Below are 18,772 nucleotides of genomic sequence, written 5' to 3'. Positions count from 1 at the left end.
CTCTAGAATATCTAGATATTTCTTCAAGGCAACTTCTCTAGAATATCTAGATATTTCTTTAAAATAATTATTCTAGATACTACACTAGACTATTCTAGAAACTATACTAGAAAAATTTATGATATTCTAAAAATCACCTTTATCATTTTTCACACTCCTCCTTAAAGTGATTTTTGGAAACTACCCCATACTTGTTGTGGAAGAACTCAAACGAAGCTTTGAGCCACGTCTTCGTGAAAATCTCAACAGTATATTTCGGACTCCTCTTGCTTCTTCAAATGATAAAGATTCTTCATCGTGAATTGATCCATGCAGATTATCTCCTTGTTGAGTTTTCAAACTCTCATTTTCTCTTAACTTTTCGACAATTATATTATCCAGAGAAACACCATTAATTTCATGTGAAGTTTCAACACCAACATATGATCCATTGCCATATTCTCTTATCATCTCCTCGATAGATTTTTTGGCAGCTTTAGAACTTTCAAAAATTACATTTTTTTGTCTTTGAGACTTTAATATCAGCTTCTTCTTCTATTTGATCTCTACTTTCTCCATCTGCTTCCAGAATTTGCTATGAGCCATTAGTTGACCTTGATATTGCAGATGATTGACCATATACTTCCGCTTCCAATACATCTACCCCAATGCTTTCTTTGTAAAGGTCGTCATTAGCACATGTAGTTTCAAATATTGTCTGTTCAAGATCTTCTTCTTTGATTTCTTTAATAGCAGCTACCCTGTCACCACTGGGAACATCCTCAAGAGTATCTTGCTTCATATCAATAACATCAGTTTCTTGCTTCTCCACGTGGTCTACTACATTATATTTTGAATCCTCGATCCAATCTCTTTCAAGGTTGATTGAAACCATAACATCTATTGCTCGAGCCTCAGCTACTAAACACTTTCCCCACTCTTCTTCTTCTTCAACAACCTTTTGAGCCATATTACTCTCCTTGGCTCGGCAATATCTTTTTATGTGTCCTACATTACCACATCGATAGAATCTGGGAGGCGTCTTACCATAATAGTTAGAAGGTTCTTCCTTCTTTCCAGGTGAGCTTGAACCACCTGATAATCCAGAGTGCAATATATGTCTTGCTTTTCCTTTAAAGTTCCTCTTGTCGGCTACAAGGGCATTGCCTTCTCCTTCGACAAATACACCAGCTAATTGTTTGGCTAATAGCTCATGTGACGATAATAAATTCTCAAATTCCTCCAAGGATGGTTGTGGAGCCCATCCTTGAATTGACGTCACAAATGAAATATATTCAGGTTTCAAACCACGAATGACTATTCGTCTCATTCGTGCTTAGAAATAGCCTCCTCCGGATTCAATAAGCATATCTCAGAAAATAAGTTCTTAATCTTTAAAAAATACTCGGCGATAGAAAGATTACCTTGAGTGGTGTTAGCCAATTCATTCTCCAATATCTGTAGTTAAGCTTCATTCTTCTTATTGAACAAACGATCGAGGGTCCTCCATATTTCATGAGATGATTTACACCTTATAATATGATCAAATAAATCGGGGAGATTGTCCTCTTCAGAATGAACTCCGTCTTCGCATTAATTTGCTTCCACTTCTTGTACGTATTGCTATTTTACGATTCGTCAGTAGGAGGACTTGTGTTACTACCGTCAACAACATCCCACAAATCCTCTCCCACAAGGTATGATTACATACCTTGTAACTGGACTAATTCAACAACTCCATTTCCAGTCCATTAACACGACTGCTAAAATCCATATAGACAAACCAGTTGAATCTACCACTAACCTGATCTTGAAATAAAATCCAGACGTATGACTATGACTCTGATACCATGTAGAGAATAGCAAAAGAAAAGTATAATCAGGGAGACCTTTTGCTGGCCCAAGATCGTTAATTAAGATCGAAAAATCTTCTGCTAGCCCAAGATCGTTTACGAAGGTCACCCCTATTTATACTTGTGTGGGATGGTTCTAGATATTACAACATCTAGACTATTATATCTTTTACTATAATATCTAACTCTCTAGAATATCTAGATATTTCTTCAAAGCAACTTCGCTCTAGAATATCTAGATATTTCTTAATGATAATTATTCTAGATACTGCACTAAACTATTCTAGAAACTATACTAGAAAAATTTATGATATTCTAAATATCAACTTTATCATTTTTCACACTTCTTGATCTCTTGGTGCAGCATGTTCTTTGTAAGCTAAGTATCGTCCATCGCAATGTTTAATTCTAGGTGATGTAACAAAAGGGCCATCGGGGGTGCCACAAATTTTTGAAGGAAGAGGCTGCATTGCGCAATAAGCATACACCACGAACCAGGAAGAGGACTGCTAGAAACTTCTCAAACATCCTTGAAATTTTTCCCCGTTATAAGCTTGGAATGAAATCTTAAAAGCAAGAAAACATGAAGAAATAGAACATACTTGCTTTGCCACAAGGACATTTTATGCTATGTTGCTCGGGATCTATAAAATACAGGTCGGTGTGTGTTGGTCGTCTTTGCAATAAGATACATGTACAACAACATTTTTGGAGTGTCGAAAAAAGAAAGATATTTCTATGATAATTTTATTCTTCTCTCGACCTTACTTTTTATTCGACCAATTTCAAGTTGTAATTTCATTTTGGACTCGTGAAATGAAATTTAGTTTTTTATTTACAAGTATAAATTTGTAGTGATAAGCGATCGATCTAAATTTCTTGGGCCGGTTCCTTGCACGGGCATTCCACATCTAGTTTTAGATATAAACAGCACCTAAAAGAGAGTGCAATCAGGTTGTTTGCCACATCAATGTTTAGGAGGGTCGAAGCTATTAAAATACAAAATTCACAAAGGTAATTCATTATACTAAAATAAAATATAGGTGTGCACTGAATAGAATTTATCCCTTCAAGGATGTTTTGATTTAGAGCCCGTTTGGATTGGCTTAAAAAAAGTAGTTTTTAAGTCAAAAATAAAAAGTCAAATTGAAATGACTTTTAAGTCAAAAAATAAAGGGAAAAGGGTCAAAAATGCCCTTTAACTATGTGAAAGGAACAAAAATGCCCCCCGTTTATAGTTTGGCTCAAAAATGCCCTTACCGTCAATACTTTGGTCCAAAAATGCCCCTATAGTTACAAAATGGGTCAAAAATGCCCTTTTCCGAATAATTTTTTTTTTCTTTTTAAACACACCTTCTTCCTAATTAAAATATTATTAAAGAACACTATTCTTGTTTTCTTTTTTGTAAAATCACTTTAACAAATAAAAATGTAGGAAATATTTTTTTACTTCTTAATCTCATTATATCAATTAAAATAGAATAACTTCATGTATCATTTGGACATATAATATAGGGAAAAGGGTCAAAAGAATGGTGCAGTGCTGACACCAATCCACATATTGTAGTGCTACCTTTGCACCCTGATCTCCGAGCCAAGTTCAACGAGACTGCTGCTTGGGAATATGCACGAAGCATGGCAGGAAAATCTTATGGTTACCACAACCTAATATTTAGCTGGATAGACACAATTGATGGAAATTACCCACCACCTGTGGATGCTCATCTGGTAGTGCATGCTATTTTTGTCTTGCCATTTTTTCGTTTGACCTATTATCTTGAAGGTGGTCCATACATACCCTTACTTAGTAAATCCTCTGGTTTGCGAGTATAGTCATCTCTGCTTAGGCTAACTATGTCCTATCAAAAAATAAAAAAGATAATCACAACAAACAGCTAACTTATATGTCCAAATGGTACATGAAGTTATTCTATTTTAATTGATATAATGAGATTAAGAAGAAGAAAAATATTTCCTACATTTTTATTTGTTAAAGTGATTTTACAAAAAAGAAAACAAGAATAGTGTTCTTTAATAATATTTTAATTAGGAAGAAGGTGTGTTTAAAAAGAAAAAAAAATATTTATTCGGAAAAGGGCATTTTTGACCCATTTTGTAACTATAAGGGCATTTCTGGACCAAAGTATTGACGGTAAGGGCATTTTTGAGCCAAACTATAAACGGGGGGCATTTTTGTTCCTTTCGCATAGTTAAAGGGCATTTTTGACCCTTTTCCCAAAAATAAAAAGTAGAGGAGACCTACTTTTGGTTTCTGACTTATTTTAAATCATTTTTGACTTATTTTAAGTCATTTTTTACCTTGCCAAACACTTCGTAACTTATTTTAAGTCATTTTTGACTTATTTTAAGTTATTTTTTATATTTGTCAAACACTTCCAGAAGTCAAAAACTGACTTAAAAGTAGGTTTGATCAACTTTTAAGTCAATCCAAACGGGCTATTAGTCCGCCCATAAGCTCATCAGTTGACCAATTATAGATTGTATGACATTCGCATTTCCCACAAATTTTTCACTAATAACTACAGTGAAGCCAAAGCAGCTTTAATTGGTATATCATGATGTCTTCATCAACAATTTGAAGTCTTAGAAGTCGAATTGAACTATCTTTTAGTGGTTGAAATGATCAATAAAATTATTAAATCACCATGGAGAATCCAAAGAATCATTGAAGAAATCATACCTAAGGTTGTCCAAAGGAACATAGCAGTCGAACATTGTTATAGGGAAGAAAATCATGAAGACGAGGATGGATTAAGTAAACGATCTGCTAGTTATGGCAAAGGGTTCATTGAGAATATCGAACAAGCTTCAACTATCTTGTTGGTGTATATTTTCAACTGTAATTTCTTGTATATACTAACACAACATATTGATATTCAGAAGAAGAGTTAAAAAGAACACGAGTTGGTACTTCAACTCAATTAGGCAAAGATTGATTGAGCTTGGCTCAATTAGGCTTGGACTTGACTCACTTAGTTCGATGCTAGTCCTAGTTCGTAGGTTTGAATCTAGCTTGTTTGAATGGTTGTTACAAGTAGTTTTATAATGTTTCATATTGTATTGATTGTATTACATTGTTTTGATGAATACAATATTTGAATAGATTGTAATTTTAACACGTTATTACCTAATTAAATGTTACACATCAACAATCTAATGTATAAACTTACAATACTAAACAGTAGATAAGGGAATAGAGTTATTATCACAAATGGATTGCTTGCTTTAGAGTATATTTCAAAAGTATTTAGTTAGTGTTTATCATCGATCTTGGCATATTTAGAGGCCAATTATCTTACTAAGCTTTGTTGCACTTAGTGTTTATCTGGTAGACACAAAAAAAAGGTTCACTGCAAATGCTCCCAAAAGTACTCGAAAATCCTAGTTTCGTCACTGTTCATGCTGAGAACCTACTGATCTTGAAATTATTTAAAGCTAATTTTTTAATATAATCACTCTTCAGTATATATTATAGAGCAGGGAGTAATGAAGAAAGGTTAATAAGAGAAGAGTTTTTACATACTGCATCCAATATATGATATGGAACTCTAGTTGCTGCAATTACACAGAATGTCTACACTAATAGCTTCATAGAACCTCTGCAGAACATATGAAGGATAAAATGGAAAGAAATGAAATTAGTAACTACTTTTACACGGGAACTGTCCTGTTATCGGATGAATGATTCTCCACTTCTGCTCCTTCCTCCGTTGAGTCTTCGTTTTCCCTTGACATCTCTTCCAGTGACTTCCCCTTGGATTCTGGAACCAAGAAAGTGAAAAATAATTCGAGAAGGTTGACTACGCCAAGGACAATAAGTGAATTCCTAACCCCAATTCCAGCAGGATACCCTGCATCAGCCTTGGTCTAGTCTTGTGGTTGAGCCAAATACAGGAATCCAAATGCACCCACCATTGCCCCTAACTTTCCACATGCAGCTGATATCCCATGGCAAGTCGACCGCAATCTAGCAGGGAAAATCTCAGCAGGCACGACAAATGTAGTGGCGTTGGGTCCAAAGTTGGCAAAGAAGAAGGTCAGTGAATAGAGGACCACAAACCCGATATGGTGGCCAGGGAGAGTCCAGTGGTGGTAAGGAATGGCCAGAGCAAACATGAACACTGTCATCATTGTGAAACCAATAACTTGAATGGTAAACCTGCCAATCCTGTCAATGAGGAACACTGTGAACCAGTAGCCAGGCACGGTACTGCAGAGAGCGATAAGAGTTTGTGCCCGTGCAATTTTGTAAACCTCTTCAATTGCATTCATAGTCTTGGCAGCAGGAATCCATCCAATGGCACTGAATATATCCTTTTGGAACAAGTTTTGGCTGTAGTAGGCAATATCAAGAAGAAACCATGTGCTAGCTGTGCCAAGCAAGTGAAGTCCATGTCGCCTAAGAAATTGTTTCGTGAACAAACCAAATTCATTGCCCGACTTTACAGCAGGCTCTTTTTGCTCTGTCCCAATGTCAACCTGCATAACCTTTTCCATATCTGCAGTGGCCTGTTTCACATTCTTGGCTACAAGAGCAGTGTAACGAGCCGTTTCAGGCATCTTCATCCTCCAGTAGTAAGTGAGAAGAGCAGGAAGTGACCCAGCCATCAATATGATCCTCCACACGTAATCAGCTTGAGGAACGGTTGAACCAAGGGGATCCACTTGATAGGCTGGCGCCTTGAAACAAGCCTGGAATACAGCAGAGATAATGATGGCAAAGATACCACCTCCGAGGATACCAAATCCTTGCATAGCGAAAACAGCAGCGATGAAGGCACCCCTAGTCTTTTTGTTGGCATATTCAGACATAATAGTAGCAGAAAGGGGGTAATTGCCACCAATACCAAAACCAAGCCAGAAGCGAAAGAAGCAGAGGGTGGTCATGACGGTCTTAGGATCCCTACCAAAAGAAAGGCCAGAAGCAATGGAACAAATACACATGATCATAAGGGTTATGCCATAGACTTTCTTCCTTCCTATTTTGTCACCAATCCATCCAAAGAAGAGTTGCCCCGCAATGGTACCACAGAAGGCGACACCATTGATAGCAGCGGAAACATTAGGAGGTAGTGAACCAGGCTTTGAAGAGCCATCGACATGGTAGTAAATACGTCCAAGCAACTTAGTGACTAGAGATATGCAAAAGAGATCGTAGGCATCAGTAAAAAATCCCATACCAGCTATTATGATTGCTGTGAAGTGATACCATTGTGTTTTTGCTGAATCAAGTGCGTTCAAAACCTTCATATCCCCAGCCATTTTCTTCTTTCTGCAAATCAAAACAATATTCCACATGTAAGCTAATCCAATTTTCAATCGAGACCAAAATAGCAACATTACCAATGCAAAACAGCAAACACTTATTGTAACATACAAACAATATTATTTTACGACAGTCAAAAAAACGAACCACAAAACAAAAAGATAAAACGCAAGATCATGCATATATATTGATAAAACGCAAGATCATGCATATATCAACCCAGAAAACATATGTTTATAATCTCGAAGTTAAAATTTATAGTTATTCTTGTTTCTCTAGCATGAAAGAAAAAAAAACACACCTGGCGCAGAGAAAAACGGTTTTAAGATATGTTGAAAAGAGGTGTAGGAGTAGAATATTTATAGACTTAACTATTGAGTAAATAAATCTTATTTATTAACTAAAAAATCTATTCCTACATTATTTTGGTTAAAAATCCTATTTAGACCTGAATTATAAAAATATCAAATCCTAAATACATTTGGTTTTATATTCTAACTTTAAATTATTATTCCAACAGAAATTCCAATTATATTCTGTTGGTTTATTAGCATTTTAATATTAATATTTTGTATATTAATTTGTTAAAACTTAGTATAGCCATTCTGCCATGAAGATGGAATAGAGGACGTGGGAGTTACATGCATTTGTTCCTCATTACTTAGTGGTCAATTAATGACCATATGTATTATGGATTTTGCTGCTTTCTGATGAACGTTGCAGTGAACGTTAGAATAGTCAAAGTGTAACACTTGGTGCATTTGTTATCCTCTCCTTTATTTCATTCTTTTATAGTTAGGAAGACTTCCTCAACTATAAATAGTGATAGTCTTCATTTGGTTTGGGAGATACTACACACAAGAAAAATATAGAGTGAAAGAGTTAGTCAAAAAAGAGAGTTCTTATTAGTTGAAAGAAGGTGTTCTTTTTGTGGAGCTTTGAACTCAACTCTTGTCCAGGGTTGTTGAGTTATATATTGTGAATAGGCTGTTGTATCCTGGAGGGGACAAGTCAAGAAAGACTACTGCTGGACCGGTGAAAACATTTGTTGCAGTGGGCTTGAATCTCCTTAAAGAGAGCGAGATATCCGCTCCTCAGCCTGAAGAGATTTATTTCTTCATTTTTATTTTCAATTGTAATCTTGTATTTTTGTTAACTTGTAAGTTTTCACTAACAAATTTAAGGAGATTCATTATGGCTACAATTGAAAAAAATGCGGATGTCAAGATGGGAGACCTTAACAAGCCATTTCGGTTCAATGGTAACCATTTTAAGAGATGGAAGGAACTTACTCTAGTGCAAAGAAAATTTGGAAAGCATTGCAGAGTAAGTATGATACCGAAGAGGCTGGAGCGAAAAAATATGCGGCTAGTAGATTTTTTCGTTTCCAAATGGTGGACAACAAATCAGTGGTAGACCAAGCTCAAGACTTTATAATGATTGTTGGAGAGCTTAGGTCCGAGGAGGTTAAGATTGGAGATAACCTTATTGTTTGTGGTATAGTGGATAAACTTCCACCTTCTTGGAAGGAATTTCAAAAAACTATGTGCCACAAACAAAAGGAAATCTCTCTTGAAACCTTGATAATGAAAATCTGCATGGAAGAAGAGGCAAGGGGGCAAGATGCACTTTTACAAACAGAAGAGAACAACGTCACAACGAAGGTAAATTTAATTACTTCAAAAAATGTTACTCCTGAAACTCACAAAAATACTTCTTTGAAGCCTAAGAAGAAAAAGTTCAAGAAAAATAATGGTAGACCTCCCAAGAAAAATAATGGTGAAAATAACCAAGCACAAAATCAACAAGTTCAAGACAAAAGACCGTGCTTTGTTTGTGGCAAGAGTGGGCATATTGCTCGATTTTGCAGATTCCGAAAACGTGGTCCTAACCCTCAGGCAAACGTTACCGAAGAACCTTTTGTGGCGGTGATTACCGACATAAACATGGTTGAGAGTGTTGATGGATGGTGGACTGATTCTGGTGCAAACCGTCATGTCTGTTATGACAAAGACTGGTTTAAAAAATATACTCATTTTGAGGAGCCCAAAACCATCATGCTTGGTGATTCTCACATAACTCAAGTGCTTGGAAAGGGAGATGTCGAATTGTGTTTTACTTCTGGAAGGGTGTTAACTTTGAAAGATGTACTTTATACTCCTTCTATGAGGAAAAATTTGATGTCTAGTTTTCTTCTTAATAAAGCAGGCTTTAAACAGATTATTGAATCTGATCAATATGTAATAGTGAAGAAGGGTATTTTTGTGGGAAAAGGGTATGCATGTGATGGGATGTTCAAATTGAATGTTGAAATGAATAAAACTTCTACTTCTGTTTACATGCTTTCTTCTACCAATTTTTGGCATGCTCGTTTGTGTCATATTAATGACCGTTATGTTGGAATCATGAGTAGTTTAGGATTAATCCCAATGATTAAAAAGAATTTTGAAAAATGTGAGGCTTGTAGTAAAGCCAAGATCACTAAAAGGCCTCATTTTCAAGTTGAAAGAAAAACTGATTTGTTAGAATTAGTTCATACTGATATTTGTGAACTTGGTGGAATTTTAACTCGTGGAGGTAATAGATATTTAATCACTTTCATAGATGATTTTTCTAAGTTTACATATGTTTACTTGATGAAAAATAAAAGTGATGCTTTTGAAAATTTCAAAACTTATCTCCATGAGGTTGAAAATCAGTTTGGAAGAAAAATAAAAAGAATTAGAAGTGATAGAGCCGTGAATATGAGTCAAATGAGTTTAAATCTTTTGTTAGATCATTGGGAATAATTCATGAAACTACTCCTCCTTACTCTCCTTCATCTAATGGAGTAGCGGAAAGGAAAAATAGAACTTTGATTGAATTGACTAATGCCATGCTTATTGAGTCACATGCACCTTTAAATTTTTTGGGTGAAGCTATTTTAACTGCTTGTTATGTGTTAAATTGTGTGCCTCATAAAAAGTCTAAATTGACACCTTTTGAATTGTGGAAAGGTTACAAGCCAAGTTTGGGATATCTAAGAGTTTGGGGTTGTCTAGCCTTTGTGAGGCTAATGGATCCCAAGATTACAAAGTTGGGTAAGAAAGTTACTACTTGTGCTTTTCTTGGTTATGCTTCAAATAGTACAGCCTATAGATTTTTTAATCTTGAAGATAATATTGTGATAGAATCGGGTGATGTTATTTTTCATGAGAATAAATTTCCTTTTGATTCTAAAAATAGTTGGGGTCAAAGGATTGAACAAAATATTTTGTCACTACCTAGTTCTTCTACTTCTACTTTGAAAAATAAAGAAGTTGATGATTTTGAGTTAAGAAGAAGTAAAAGAGCTAGAGTAGAAAAAGATTTTAGTCCTGATTTTTATGTGTTTAATGTTGGAGATGACCCTCTCACTTTGAAAGAAGCATTATCTTCACATGATTCTATATTTTGGAAAGAGGCTGTAAATGATGAAATGGAATCACTAATTTCTAATAAAACTTGGAAACTAGTTGATTTACCACCGGGTTGTAAAACAATTGGTTGCAAATGGGTCTTAAGAAAAAAGTTGAAACCGGATGGTTCTATTGATAAATATAAGGCTAGACTAGTTGCAAAAGGTTTTAAACAACTAGAAGGCCTAGAATTTTTTGATACTTTTTCACCGGTAACAAGAATTACATCCATAAGACTTTTAATTGCTATGGCTGCAATTTTTGATTTGCAAATTCATCAAATTGATGTAAAAATTGCTTTTTTAAATGGAGACCTAAATGAGGAAATTTATATGGATCAACCCGAGTCTTTTGTTGAAGCAGGCCAAGAAAGCAAAGTATGTAAACTTACTAAATCCCTATATGGCTTGAAACAGGCACCTAAGCAATGGCATGAAAAATTTGATTCATGCATGATTGAAAATGGTTTTAAAACAAATGAGTGTGATAAGTGCATATATCATAAGTCTTGGAATAATTCACATGTGATTATTTGCCTATATGTTGATGATTTATTGATCTTTGGCTCTAACATGAATGTTATTGATGAAGCTAAGAATATTCTTAGAAGCCATTTTGATATGAAAGATCTTGGTGAGGCAAATTTTATTCTTGGAATAAAAATAAAAATAACAAGAACATGTGATGGAATTTTCCTTGACCAGTCACATTATGTTGAGAAAATTTTGAAAAAATATAACTTTCTTGATTGCAAGCATGTTGCTACTCCTTTTGATTCAAGTGTTCACTTATTTCCTGTTGAAAGTGAGAATGATGTAATAAATCAAAAGGAATATGCTAGCATAATCGGAAGTTTGAGGTATGTGACTGATTGCACTAGGCCTGATATTGCATATGCAGTAGGAGTACTTGGCAGGTTTACAAGCAAGCCAGGTAATGAACATTGGCATGCTATAACAAGAGTTATGAGATATTTAATTGGAATGAAAAATTATGGTTTGTTCTATAAAAAATATCTTGATGTACTTGAAGGCTTTTGTGATGCAGATTGGAACACTTTATCAGGTGATTCATGTTCTACCACTGGTTATGTCTTTACTATAGGTGGTGGTGCTGTTTGTTGGAGATCAAAAAAACAAACTATTATTTTTAACTCTACCATGGAGGCTGAACTAATTGTTTTAGCTTCAGCTAGTGAGGAAGCGAATTGGTTAAGAGATTTATTATTTCAAATACCTTATTTTGAAAAACCAATTCCTCCTATTTTAATTCATTGTGATAGCACCGCTGCAATTGGTAGAGTTCAAAATCGTTATTACAACGGTAAATCCAGACCTATAAGGAGGAAACACAGTAATGTAAGATCATATTTGACAAATGGTACCATTAATGTTGATTATGTCAAATCTTGTGATAATCTTGTAGATCCTCTTACTAAGGCCTTAACAAGAGAAAAGGTCTGGAGCACATCGAGGGGGATGGGATTGAAGCCTATAAATCCTTGAGTCATATATGAGGAAACCCAACCTGGAGACTAGAGATCCTATAACCAGGTTCAAAGGGAAAAACTAATCATATGATGACTTGTTGTGAAAAATGCACTATCTTTTTATTTCCTCCCTATGATGTGAGTGCATTGTTTCCTGTAGTTATGTGAAGGTTGAGTTGACAAAACTCTTAATGAATATATGTAGCCCGTATGGGTGGAGTGTTAAGCTTACAGGAGCACTCTCGACAGATTTCACCTATGTGATGTGTGGAAGTAGGTCGCTTCCTATGAGAATTGGGCTTATTCTCAAATGCACTCATGAAACCGGGATAACACATGGTCATAACGTGTTGGCTTTAAAGCTCATGTCAACACCTTGATTATTATGTGTGAGTAGTGATATTTTATTTCCCTCAAGCAGTCATAGTTCAAGTCTGAGACCACTACGACTCTGGAGTAAAAGTTACTGTTTCACTAAGTGGAGGTTCAATGCAGAACACACCTTCATTATGCATAGTAGTCTTCCTTCAGCTGATGGACTCTCTTATCTAATATTAAAATGAGTGGGGGATTGTTGATTTATTAGCATTTTAATATTAATATTCTGTATATTAATTTGTTAAAAATTAGTATAGCCATTCTGCCATGAAGATGGAATAGAGGACGTGGGAGTTACATGCATTTGTTCCTCATTACTTAGTGGTCAATTAATGACCATATGTATTATGGACTTTGCTGCTTTCTGATGAACGTTGCAGTGAACGTTAGAATAGTCAAAGTGTAACACTTGGTGCATTTGTTATCCTCTCCTTTATTTCATTCTTTTATTCCTCCATTATACCTTGTAACCTATGTAATTTCTAAGGCAATTTATCTTCACTATTTACTACCCATTATCTTCCTATCAATTGGTAGGAAGACTTCCTCAACTATAAATAGTGATAGTCTTCATTTGGTTTGGGAGATACTACACACAAGAAAAATATAGAGTGAAAGAGTTAGTCAAAAAAGAGAGTTCTTATTAGTTGAAAGAAGGTGTTCTTTTTGTGGAGCTTTGAACTCAACTCGTCCAGGGTTGTTGAGTTATATATTGTGAATAGGTTGTTGTATCCTGGAGGGGACAAGTCAAGAAGGACTACTGCTGGACCGGTGAAAACATTTGCTGCAATGGGCTTGAATCTCCTTAAAGAGAGCGAGATATCCGCTCCTCAGCCTGAAGAGATTTATTTCTTTCATTTTTATTTTCAATTGTAATCTTGTATTTTCAATAGTTGGAGTTGCTAGTGGTGGTCACAGCAGCAAGCATCTCCTGTGGTTAAAGTCATTTTTGTTTTTTCATTATTAATTTCAATTTTTAAACTCTATTTTTGCCAGCCCTACTTTCAATTTTTAAACTCTATTTTTGCCAGCCCTACTTTCAATTGCTTTATGGATGAAAGGACTTTCAGTTGAGATACTAAAGATGTGACAAGATCTTTAGTGGCACCTGAGAGTGCAACTAAAGTTGTTATTCCATTTTATATTAAAATGTTGATTGGACACCAAATTTTAAAAAAATAATGAAAGATTTTTTAAACTTGTGACCTTCAAGTAATAGTTTTGAATTCCAATATACTACATTATATACTGATTTTTTTTAATTTTTTTTTGGTGTTCTAGGGTAAGGTTAATTTAATCCATTATCTAAATATTGAATAATTTTAAAATTTGGGATAAACTTAGATAGTAATCTGAAAAGTAGCTATTTGTCAATTTCTCCCAAATTTAGAGCTTCAAAAAGAATTTTATGATTTTTATTGTTACTAAGACAATATTAAAGTTTGTAAAGAAAAAATTGCAAAATTTTCCTTCAGACAAAGATTGCCCACCTTTTAAACGGAGTAATATTTTAGAGCTTTTAGTTAACATACTTGAATCTCTATAATAAATAATTTTCTTGTAGCAACATCTAAAGTAATACTCCCTCCGTCCCATATTATATGTCGCCCCTTTCTAAAAATAGCTAGACCACAATATATATCATTTTATAAAATTTATGCATAAATTACCATTTTTTGCCCATTATACTCTTGATAGATTAATTAATTAATCTTGAAAATGTATTTACTTTGACTAACCTAGGAAATCTAAGAGTACTTCATTCATCAATTAACTGTTTTCTTTATTCACTACTTATTCTATAAAATCTGATTTTGAACAAAAAATATTAACAAACAAATTAAAAATAAAAGATGAAAAAAATTCAAAAATAATCTTGAAAGTTGAAGCTTCAACAAATTTTATCAAGGAAGATGACATTTCAAAAGTTCAAAGGAAAATTTAGATCAATTTGAAGTAATGGAATTTGAATATTTTGTGATGTTGCCATGTTTGCTTTAAAAATTATATATAAAAATATAAAAAAACATTTTACACAAAATATATAGGAAAATTGAGGTGGGAAAAACTTGATTTTTAAAATTTTTTGGATCAATTGGTGTAAAAATTTGGCTCCAAAAATAAACTCTAAAATTTAAATAGTCATCCAAATACATTTATATTTTTGAAATCTAACATATCATCATTTATTACAAAGTTGTTATAAGCAAATATTAAATAAGGGCATAAGGGTAAAATTACTTTATTTCTTAATGCAAGTGCAAATAGAAAATGTGACATATAATATGGGACTGAGGGAATATATAGCAAACACATGGTTAATATCTTATTTGCTTAAATCAATACTTACACATATAAGTATTAGTATTATTAGGTGAAGTTAAATATTTTATTTCCTGTAAGAATTTTTTTATGAAGTTAAATATTTTATGTCAAGAATATAAGTAGATTATAACTTTGAAAAAAAGGGCTAAAATTATTTTTATACTTCCATTTATTAGCTAATTTGTTCTTCGTTATATTATTTGGCTATTTATATTCTTATTATCACGATATTTATTGCATATATCCCTAGCTAATTGGATGAAAACTCTCCTATCAAAATAAAATATCATATTTTAAATAAACATCTCATTATCCTTATATTACTCGTTCTGATACAACTCAAAAAATATAATCCAAACAAATATATCATCCAAATGTATTCAAATTCTCTGAAACAAAAGCTATTATGATTGTTGTGAAGTGATGCCATTGTGTTTTTGCAGAATCAAGCGCATTCAAGACCTTCATATCTGTCACGATCCAAAATCACAAATCGTGATGGTGCATATATTCCCAACCGATAGGTAAGCCAACCCAATACTTTTACCAATTCAATTCAATATTTAAAGTAGAAAGATAAGCGAAAACATAATACCCAAACACTAAGTCTTTTACAAGTATGAAGTGCGGAAACCTAAATTACCACCCCAAGATTTAGTGTCATAAGTACAAGAGCTTCTAAACTACGATACAAGTCTGGAACTAAATGAAAAACCTAGACGTGAGAAATATCCTGTCTAAATACTAAAATAAAATGATAACGTCTAAAGACATAGAGGGAGGTGTGGGCCGCAGAACAGCCAAGTAGCTCATTAGAATTCCAAGATAATTCAAAACTCAGCTCTGAAAGCTCCACGAAATGCACTCGAAATTGAAATCCAATCTGCACCACAAAAGAGTGCAACAAGTGTAGTATGAGTACGAAACCACGTGTACCCAGTATATCTCATCGACCGACAACGAAGAAGTAGTGACAGGAGTATATAAGAAAATAATCCTTTAATTTTACAAGTCCACAATATATTTATCAACCAAGCTTTCGTCAATAGGGTCAATCAAATTTCACGTAATGTCCACCCACCAAATAAACACATAATCAACAAGAATGAAAGATGTAATGAGATGCAATGCAAAGTGACACCATGGAATGATATGCCTCATATGTCAAGTACTCCCTCAACCGTATATACATGATACTCCTCGGAAATACATCGAGAGTTCATGACCCATGGGGGACTCACGAGGTCCATATTCCAACACGGACGATCTCCACGTGTCTGTGCGGATGATCTCAACGCACTATCATAAAATCAAACAATTTTTTTTTCGCACGGACGATCTCCACATGCCCCATTATAATCATAACTTCTCCCTCGCACAAACAATCTCCACGTGCCCAAATTATAATCATAACTCGATCTCAACACGGACGATCTCCACGTGTTAGACCTTTACCCACACTCAGTCTCATGTCAATGCACGTGCACAATATGATATCAATAAAAAAAAGGATGATGCAACATCTCAATAAATCAAATGTCGCTATAACATATAATCACCTCAATTATCACAATTTTACGGGTTCAATAAAGAAACACAACCACACACAAGAAATCAAGTCACTAAATATATCAGCTAATGTCCATATGCTTTGGCATTTTCGAATTACATTCTATCATATAATAGTAATAAACTTTCCCTTTAATCAAACCGGTACTCGTACCAATGCCTGTCACACTATTGGTATGAGACCTCCATCTTTCGCCCTTACCCATTGTCTATTCCATTTTTAATCTTTAATTAGAAATTGTTCTTCAACGAAGTCTAGAAAGTCTTAACATACCTCGAATGTCGGACACGTGTCACGAATCCTCAAGATCTTGCCTTTTCCTTTCATAAAGCTTCAGAATGTTTTCAATCTATCAAATATGCATTTTTGTAAGTAAACGAGTCCGTATACACCCATATTACTGTACATTTATCCTATATCCAAAATCTCATCTAAATGTATATAATCAAGTTCTAAAATCTCAAACCCAGAGTTAAGTCTTAATTCCTCCAAATAACATAACTTTAATGTTGTTCATATAATGCAATATACCTATATTTAATTACTTAATTTACTATTTCGAAACTTGTGTCCAATCTAAAGATCATGAAAATAAAATCCAAAATAAGTAAACCAACTACCCTATCTGTAACTTACGCCCTGGAAAGAAACGAAAAGTAAAAAAAAATAACATAAGGTCGTCACCCCGCCGTACATTAATTTCCCAATACCACCAATTCATTACTTTGGATTTATCCCATCATCAATCTACCCTTATCTAATATTAAGCCTTGAAATTAATCTCCACTAATGTATTGTCTCCTACCCTAATAAGTACAAAAAAAAAATTCAGCCATTATGAGCCCATCCCTACATTCCTTATCATCAACCATATACCTATTATTCCCACCCATTGTAACAATCAACATATATATGCATTACATAAAGCACAACTTGCCAGAAAAGAAAAAACCTTACCTGAAGTATGCGGTTTCTTTTCCCTCTTATCCCTATTAATTATTAAGTGGATGAAAAGTTCTACATTTTTTAAAATAATTAGTCATTTAATTGAGGGTATAATAGGTATTGTCCTTTCTTGATTTGTCAAAATTGACAAGTAATTAAGGACAACTATAAAAGGAAAAATAGATAAGTAATTAGGGACTGAGGGAGTATCAATACTAAAATCTTGATAGAATTTGGATTCTGTATCCACCTGGGGATCTTCATTAGTATAACCCTCCTAAATTTTAGGAGTCTTATGAGTTTCTATTAAGAATTTCTTTGGATGATTTAAGTAACTACAACGACACAAGTATATTCCAATATGAATTGGGAAGTGTTTAATCCAAATATTAGGAAGATTCGATAAACATTGCCATTTAATGAAATTTTAAGATGTATTAGAGCGGTTGAATATATAGACACTAGTCTTGGGAACGTGCATGGCACGTTTGTCCCCTAATTGACATTAGAAAAATTAATTTATATAAGTAAATATATCATACTGGAGTGTACATAAAGTCATCACTATAAATTCACAAAATATAGCACGAAAATCTTGTGTCAGATGTTGGAGGTTTGATATTTGTAATGCTTCGTGAAAAATAAATATTTTATTATATCAGAAGAATTAATATATTTTAATTACCAAACGTGAGTTTTAATAATCGAAAAAGAAATTGGCTATAAAAAAGATGTGTATAAAAAAATATTACAAAATGTCTAGGTGGTGTAACATCAAATTTATAGAAAAAATTACAAGTTCAAACGTCAAAGAAAGAAAATTAAATAAAGTCATGGCATCCATAATAAAAAACATAGCATTAAAATATATAGACAAAAATATTGCCATATTGATTGAATTACATTTTGTTAGAAGCCGACTTGCTATAGACAAAATCTTTCATCTGTATAAAAAACTAAAATCATAAAAAAATAAACAGAAAAGAAAACATGACTATGCTTAAAATGCAGATACACTATATTTATTGAACTATATACTAAAGGATCTGTGTATAAAAAATAAAATATAAATTCTAATACAATAAAATACAATTTGAAACATACTTTTAGCTATAATTACATTTTCTCTTTGTGAAAATATCTAAAATGATTTCTTTTTAAGATCAAATATCATAGTTTCTAGAATAACCTAGTATATTCACTTGAATAAGTATCTTGTAGAAATATCTAGATATTCTAGAGTAGAAGATAATGTTACTAGATTTTTCTTGTAGATGTTTTAAAGGAATTAGATATTTGTAATGAATTATGGAATAGTCTAAATTTTGTAGTATCTAGAATCATCCATAAGTAAGTATAAATAAGGGATAGTATTGTACATTTGTAACCATAACCCAATCATCTAATCAAAGAGTTTTCTTAAGAAAGTTCTCTTATTCAAAATATTCCTTCTCCTTTCTAGCTTCCTCTTCTCTAGTTGAATCTTTCGATCTTAGTTAACGATCTTGG

At 33.5% G+C, this 18,772-nt stretch overlaps 2 protein-coding genes and 1 pseudogene across 2 annotated transcripts in view; all 3 read right to left on the bottom strand.

The window, feature by feature from the left end:
- The window catches only part of LOC125825438 (uncharacterized), a 1,130,247-nt gene that overhangs the window by 117,698 nt on the left and 993,777 nt on the right, over nucleotides 1-18,772 (bottom strand). The window lies entirely within an intron of this gene.
- Nucleotides 5,505-7,115, bottom strand: LOC125825432 (probable inorganic phosphate transporter 1-7; annotated as a pseudogene).
- LOC125825495 (uncharacterized) overlaps nucleotides 18,163-18,772 on the bottom strand; it is a 6,505-nt gene continuing 5,895 nt past the window's right edge. Inside the window, exon 10 of the mRNA XM_049504822.1 lies at nucleotides 18,163-18,207. Coding sequence (XP_049360779.1) covers nucleotides 18,163-18,207 — 45 coding nt within the window. The remainder of the gene's footprint in view (nucleotides 18,208-18,772) is intronic.

This window comes from Solanum verrucosum, unplaced genomic scaffold (assembly GCF_900185275.1).
Source record: "Solanum verrucosum unplaced genomic scaffold, falcon-dt-bn FXZP01000101.1, whole genome shotgun sequence".
Taxonomy (NCBI): domain Eukaryota; kingdom Viridiplantae; phylum Streptophyta; class Magnoliopsida; order Solanales; family Solanaceae; genus Solanum; species Solanum verrucosum.
This window is presented reverse-complemented; position numbering and strand designations above follow the sequence as displayed.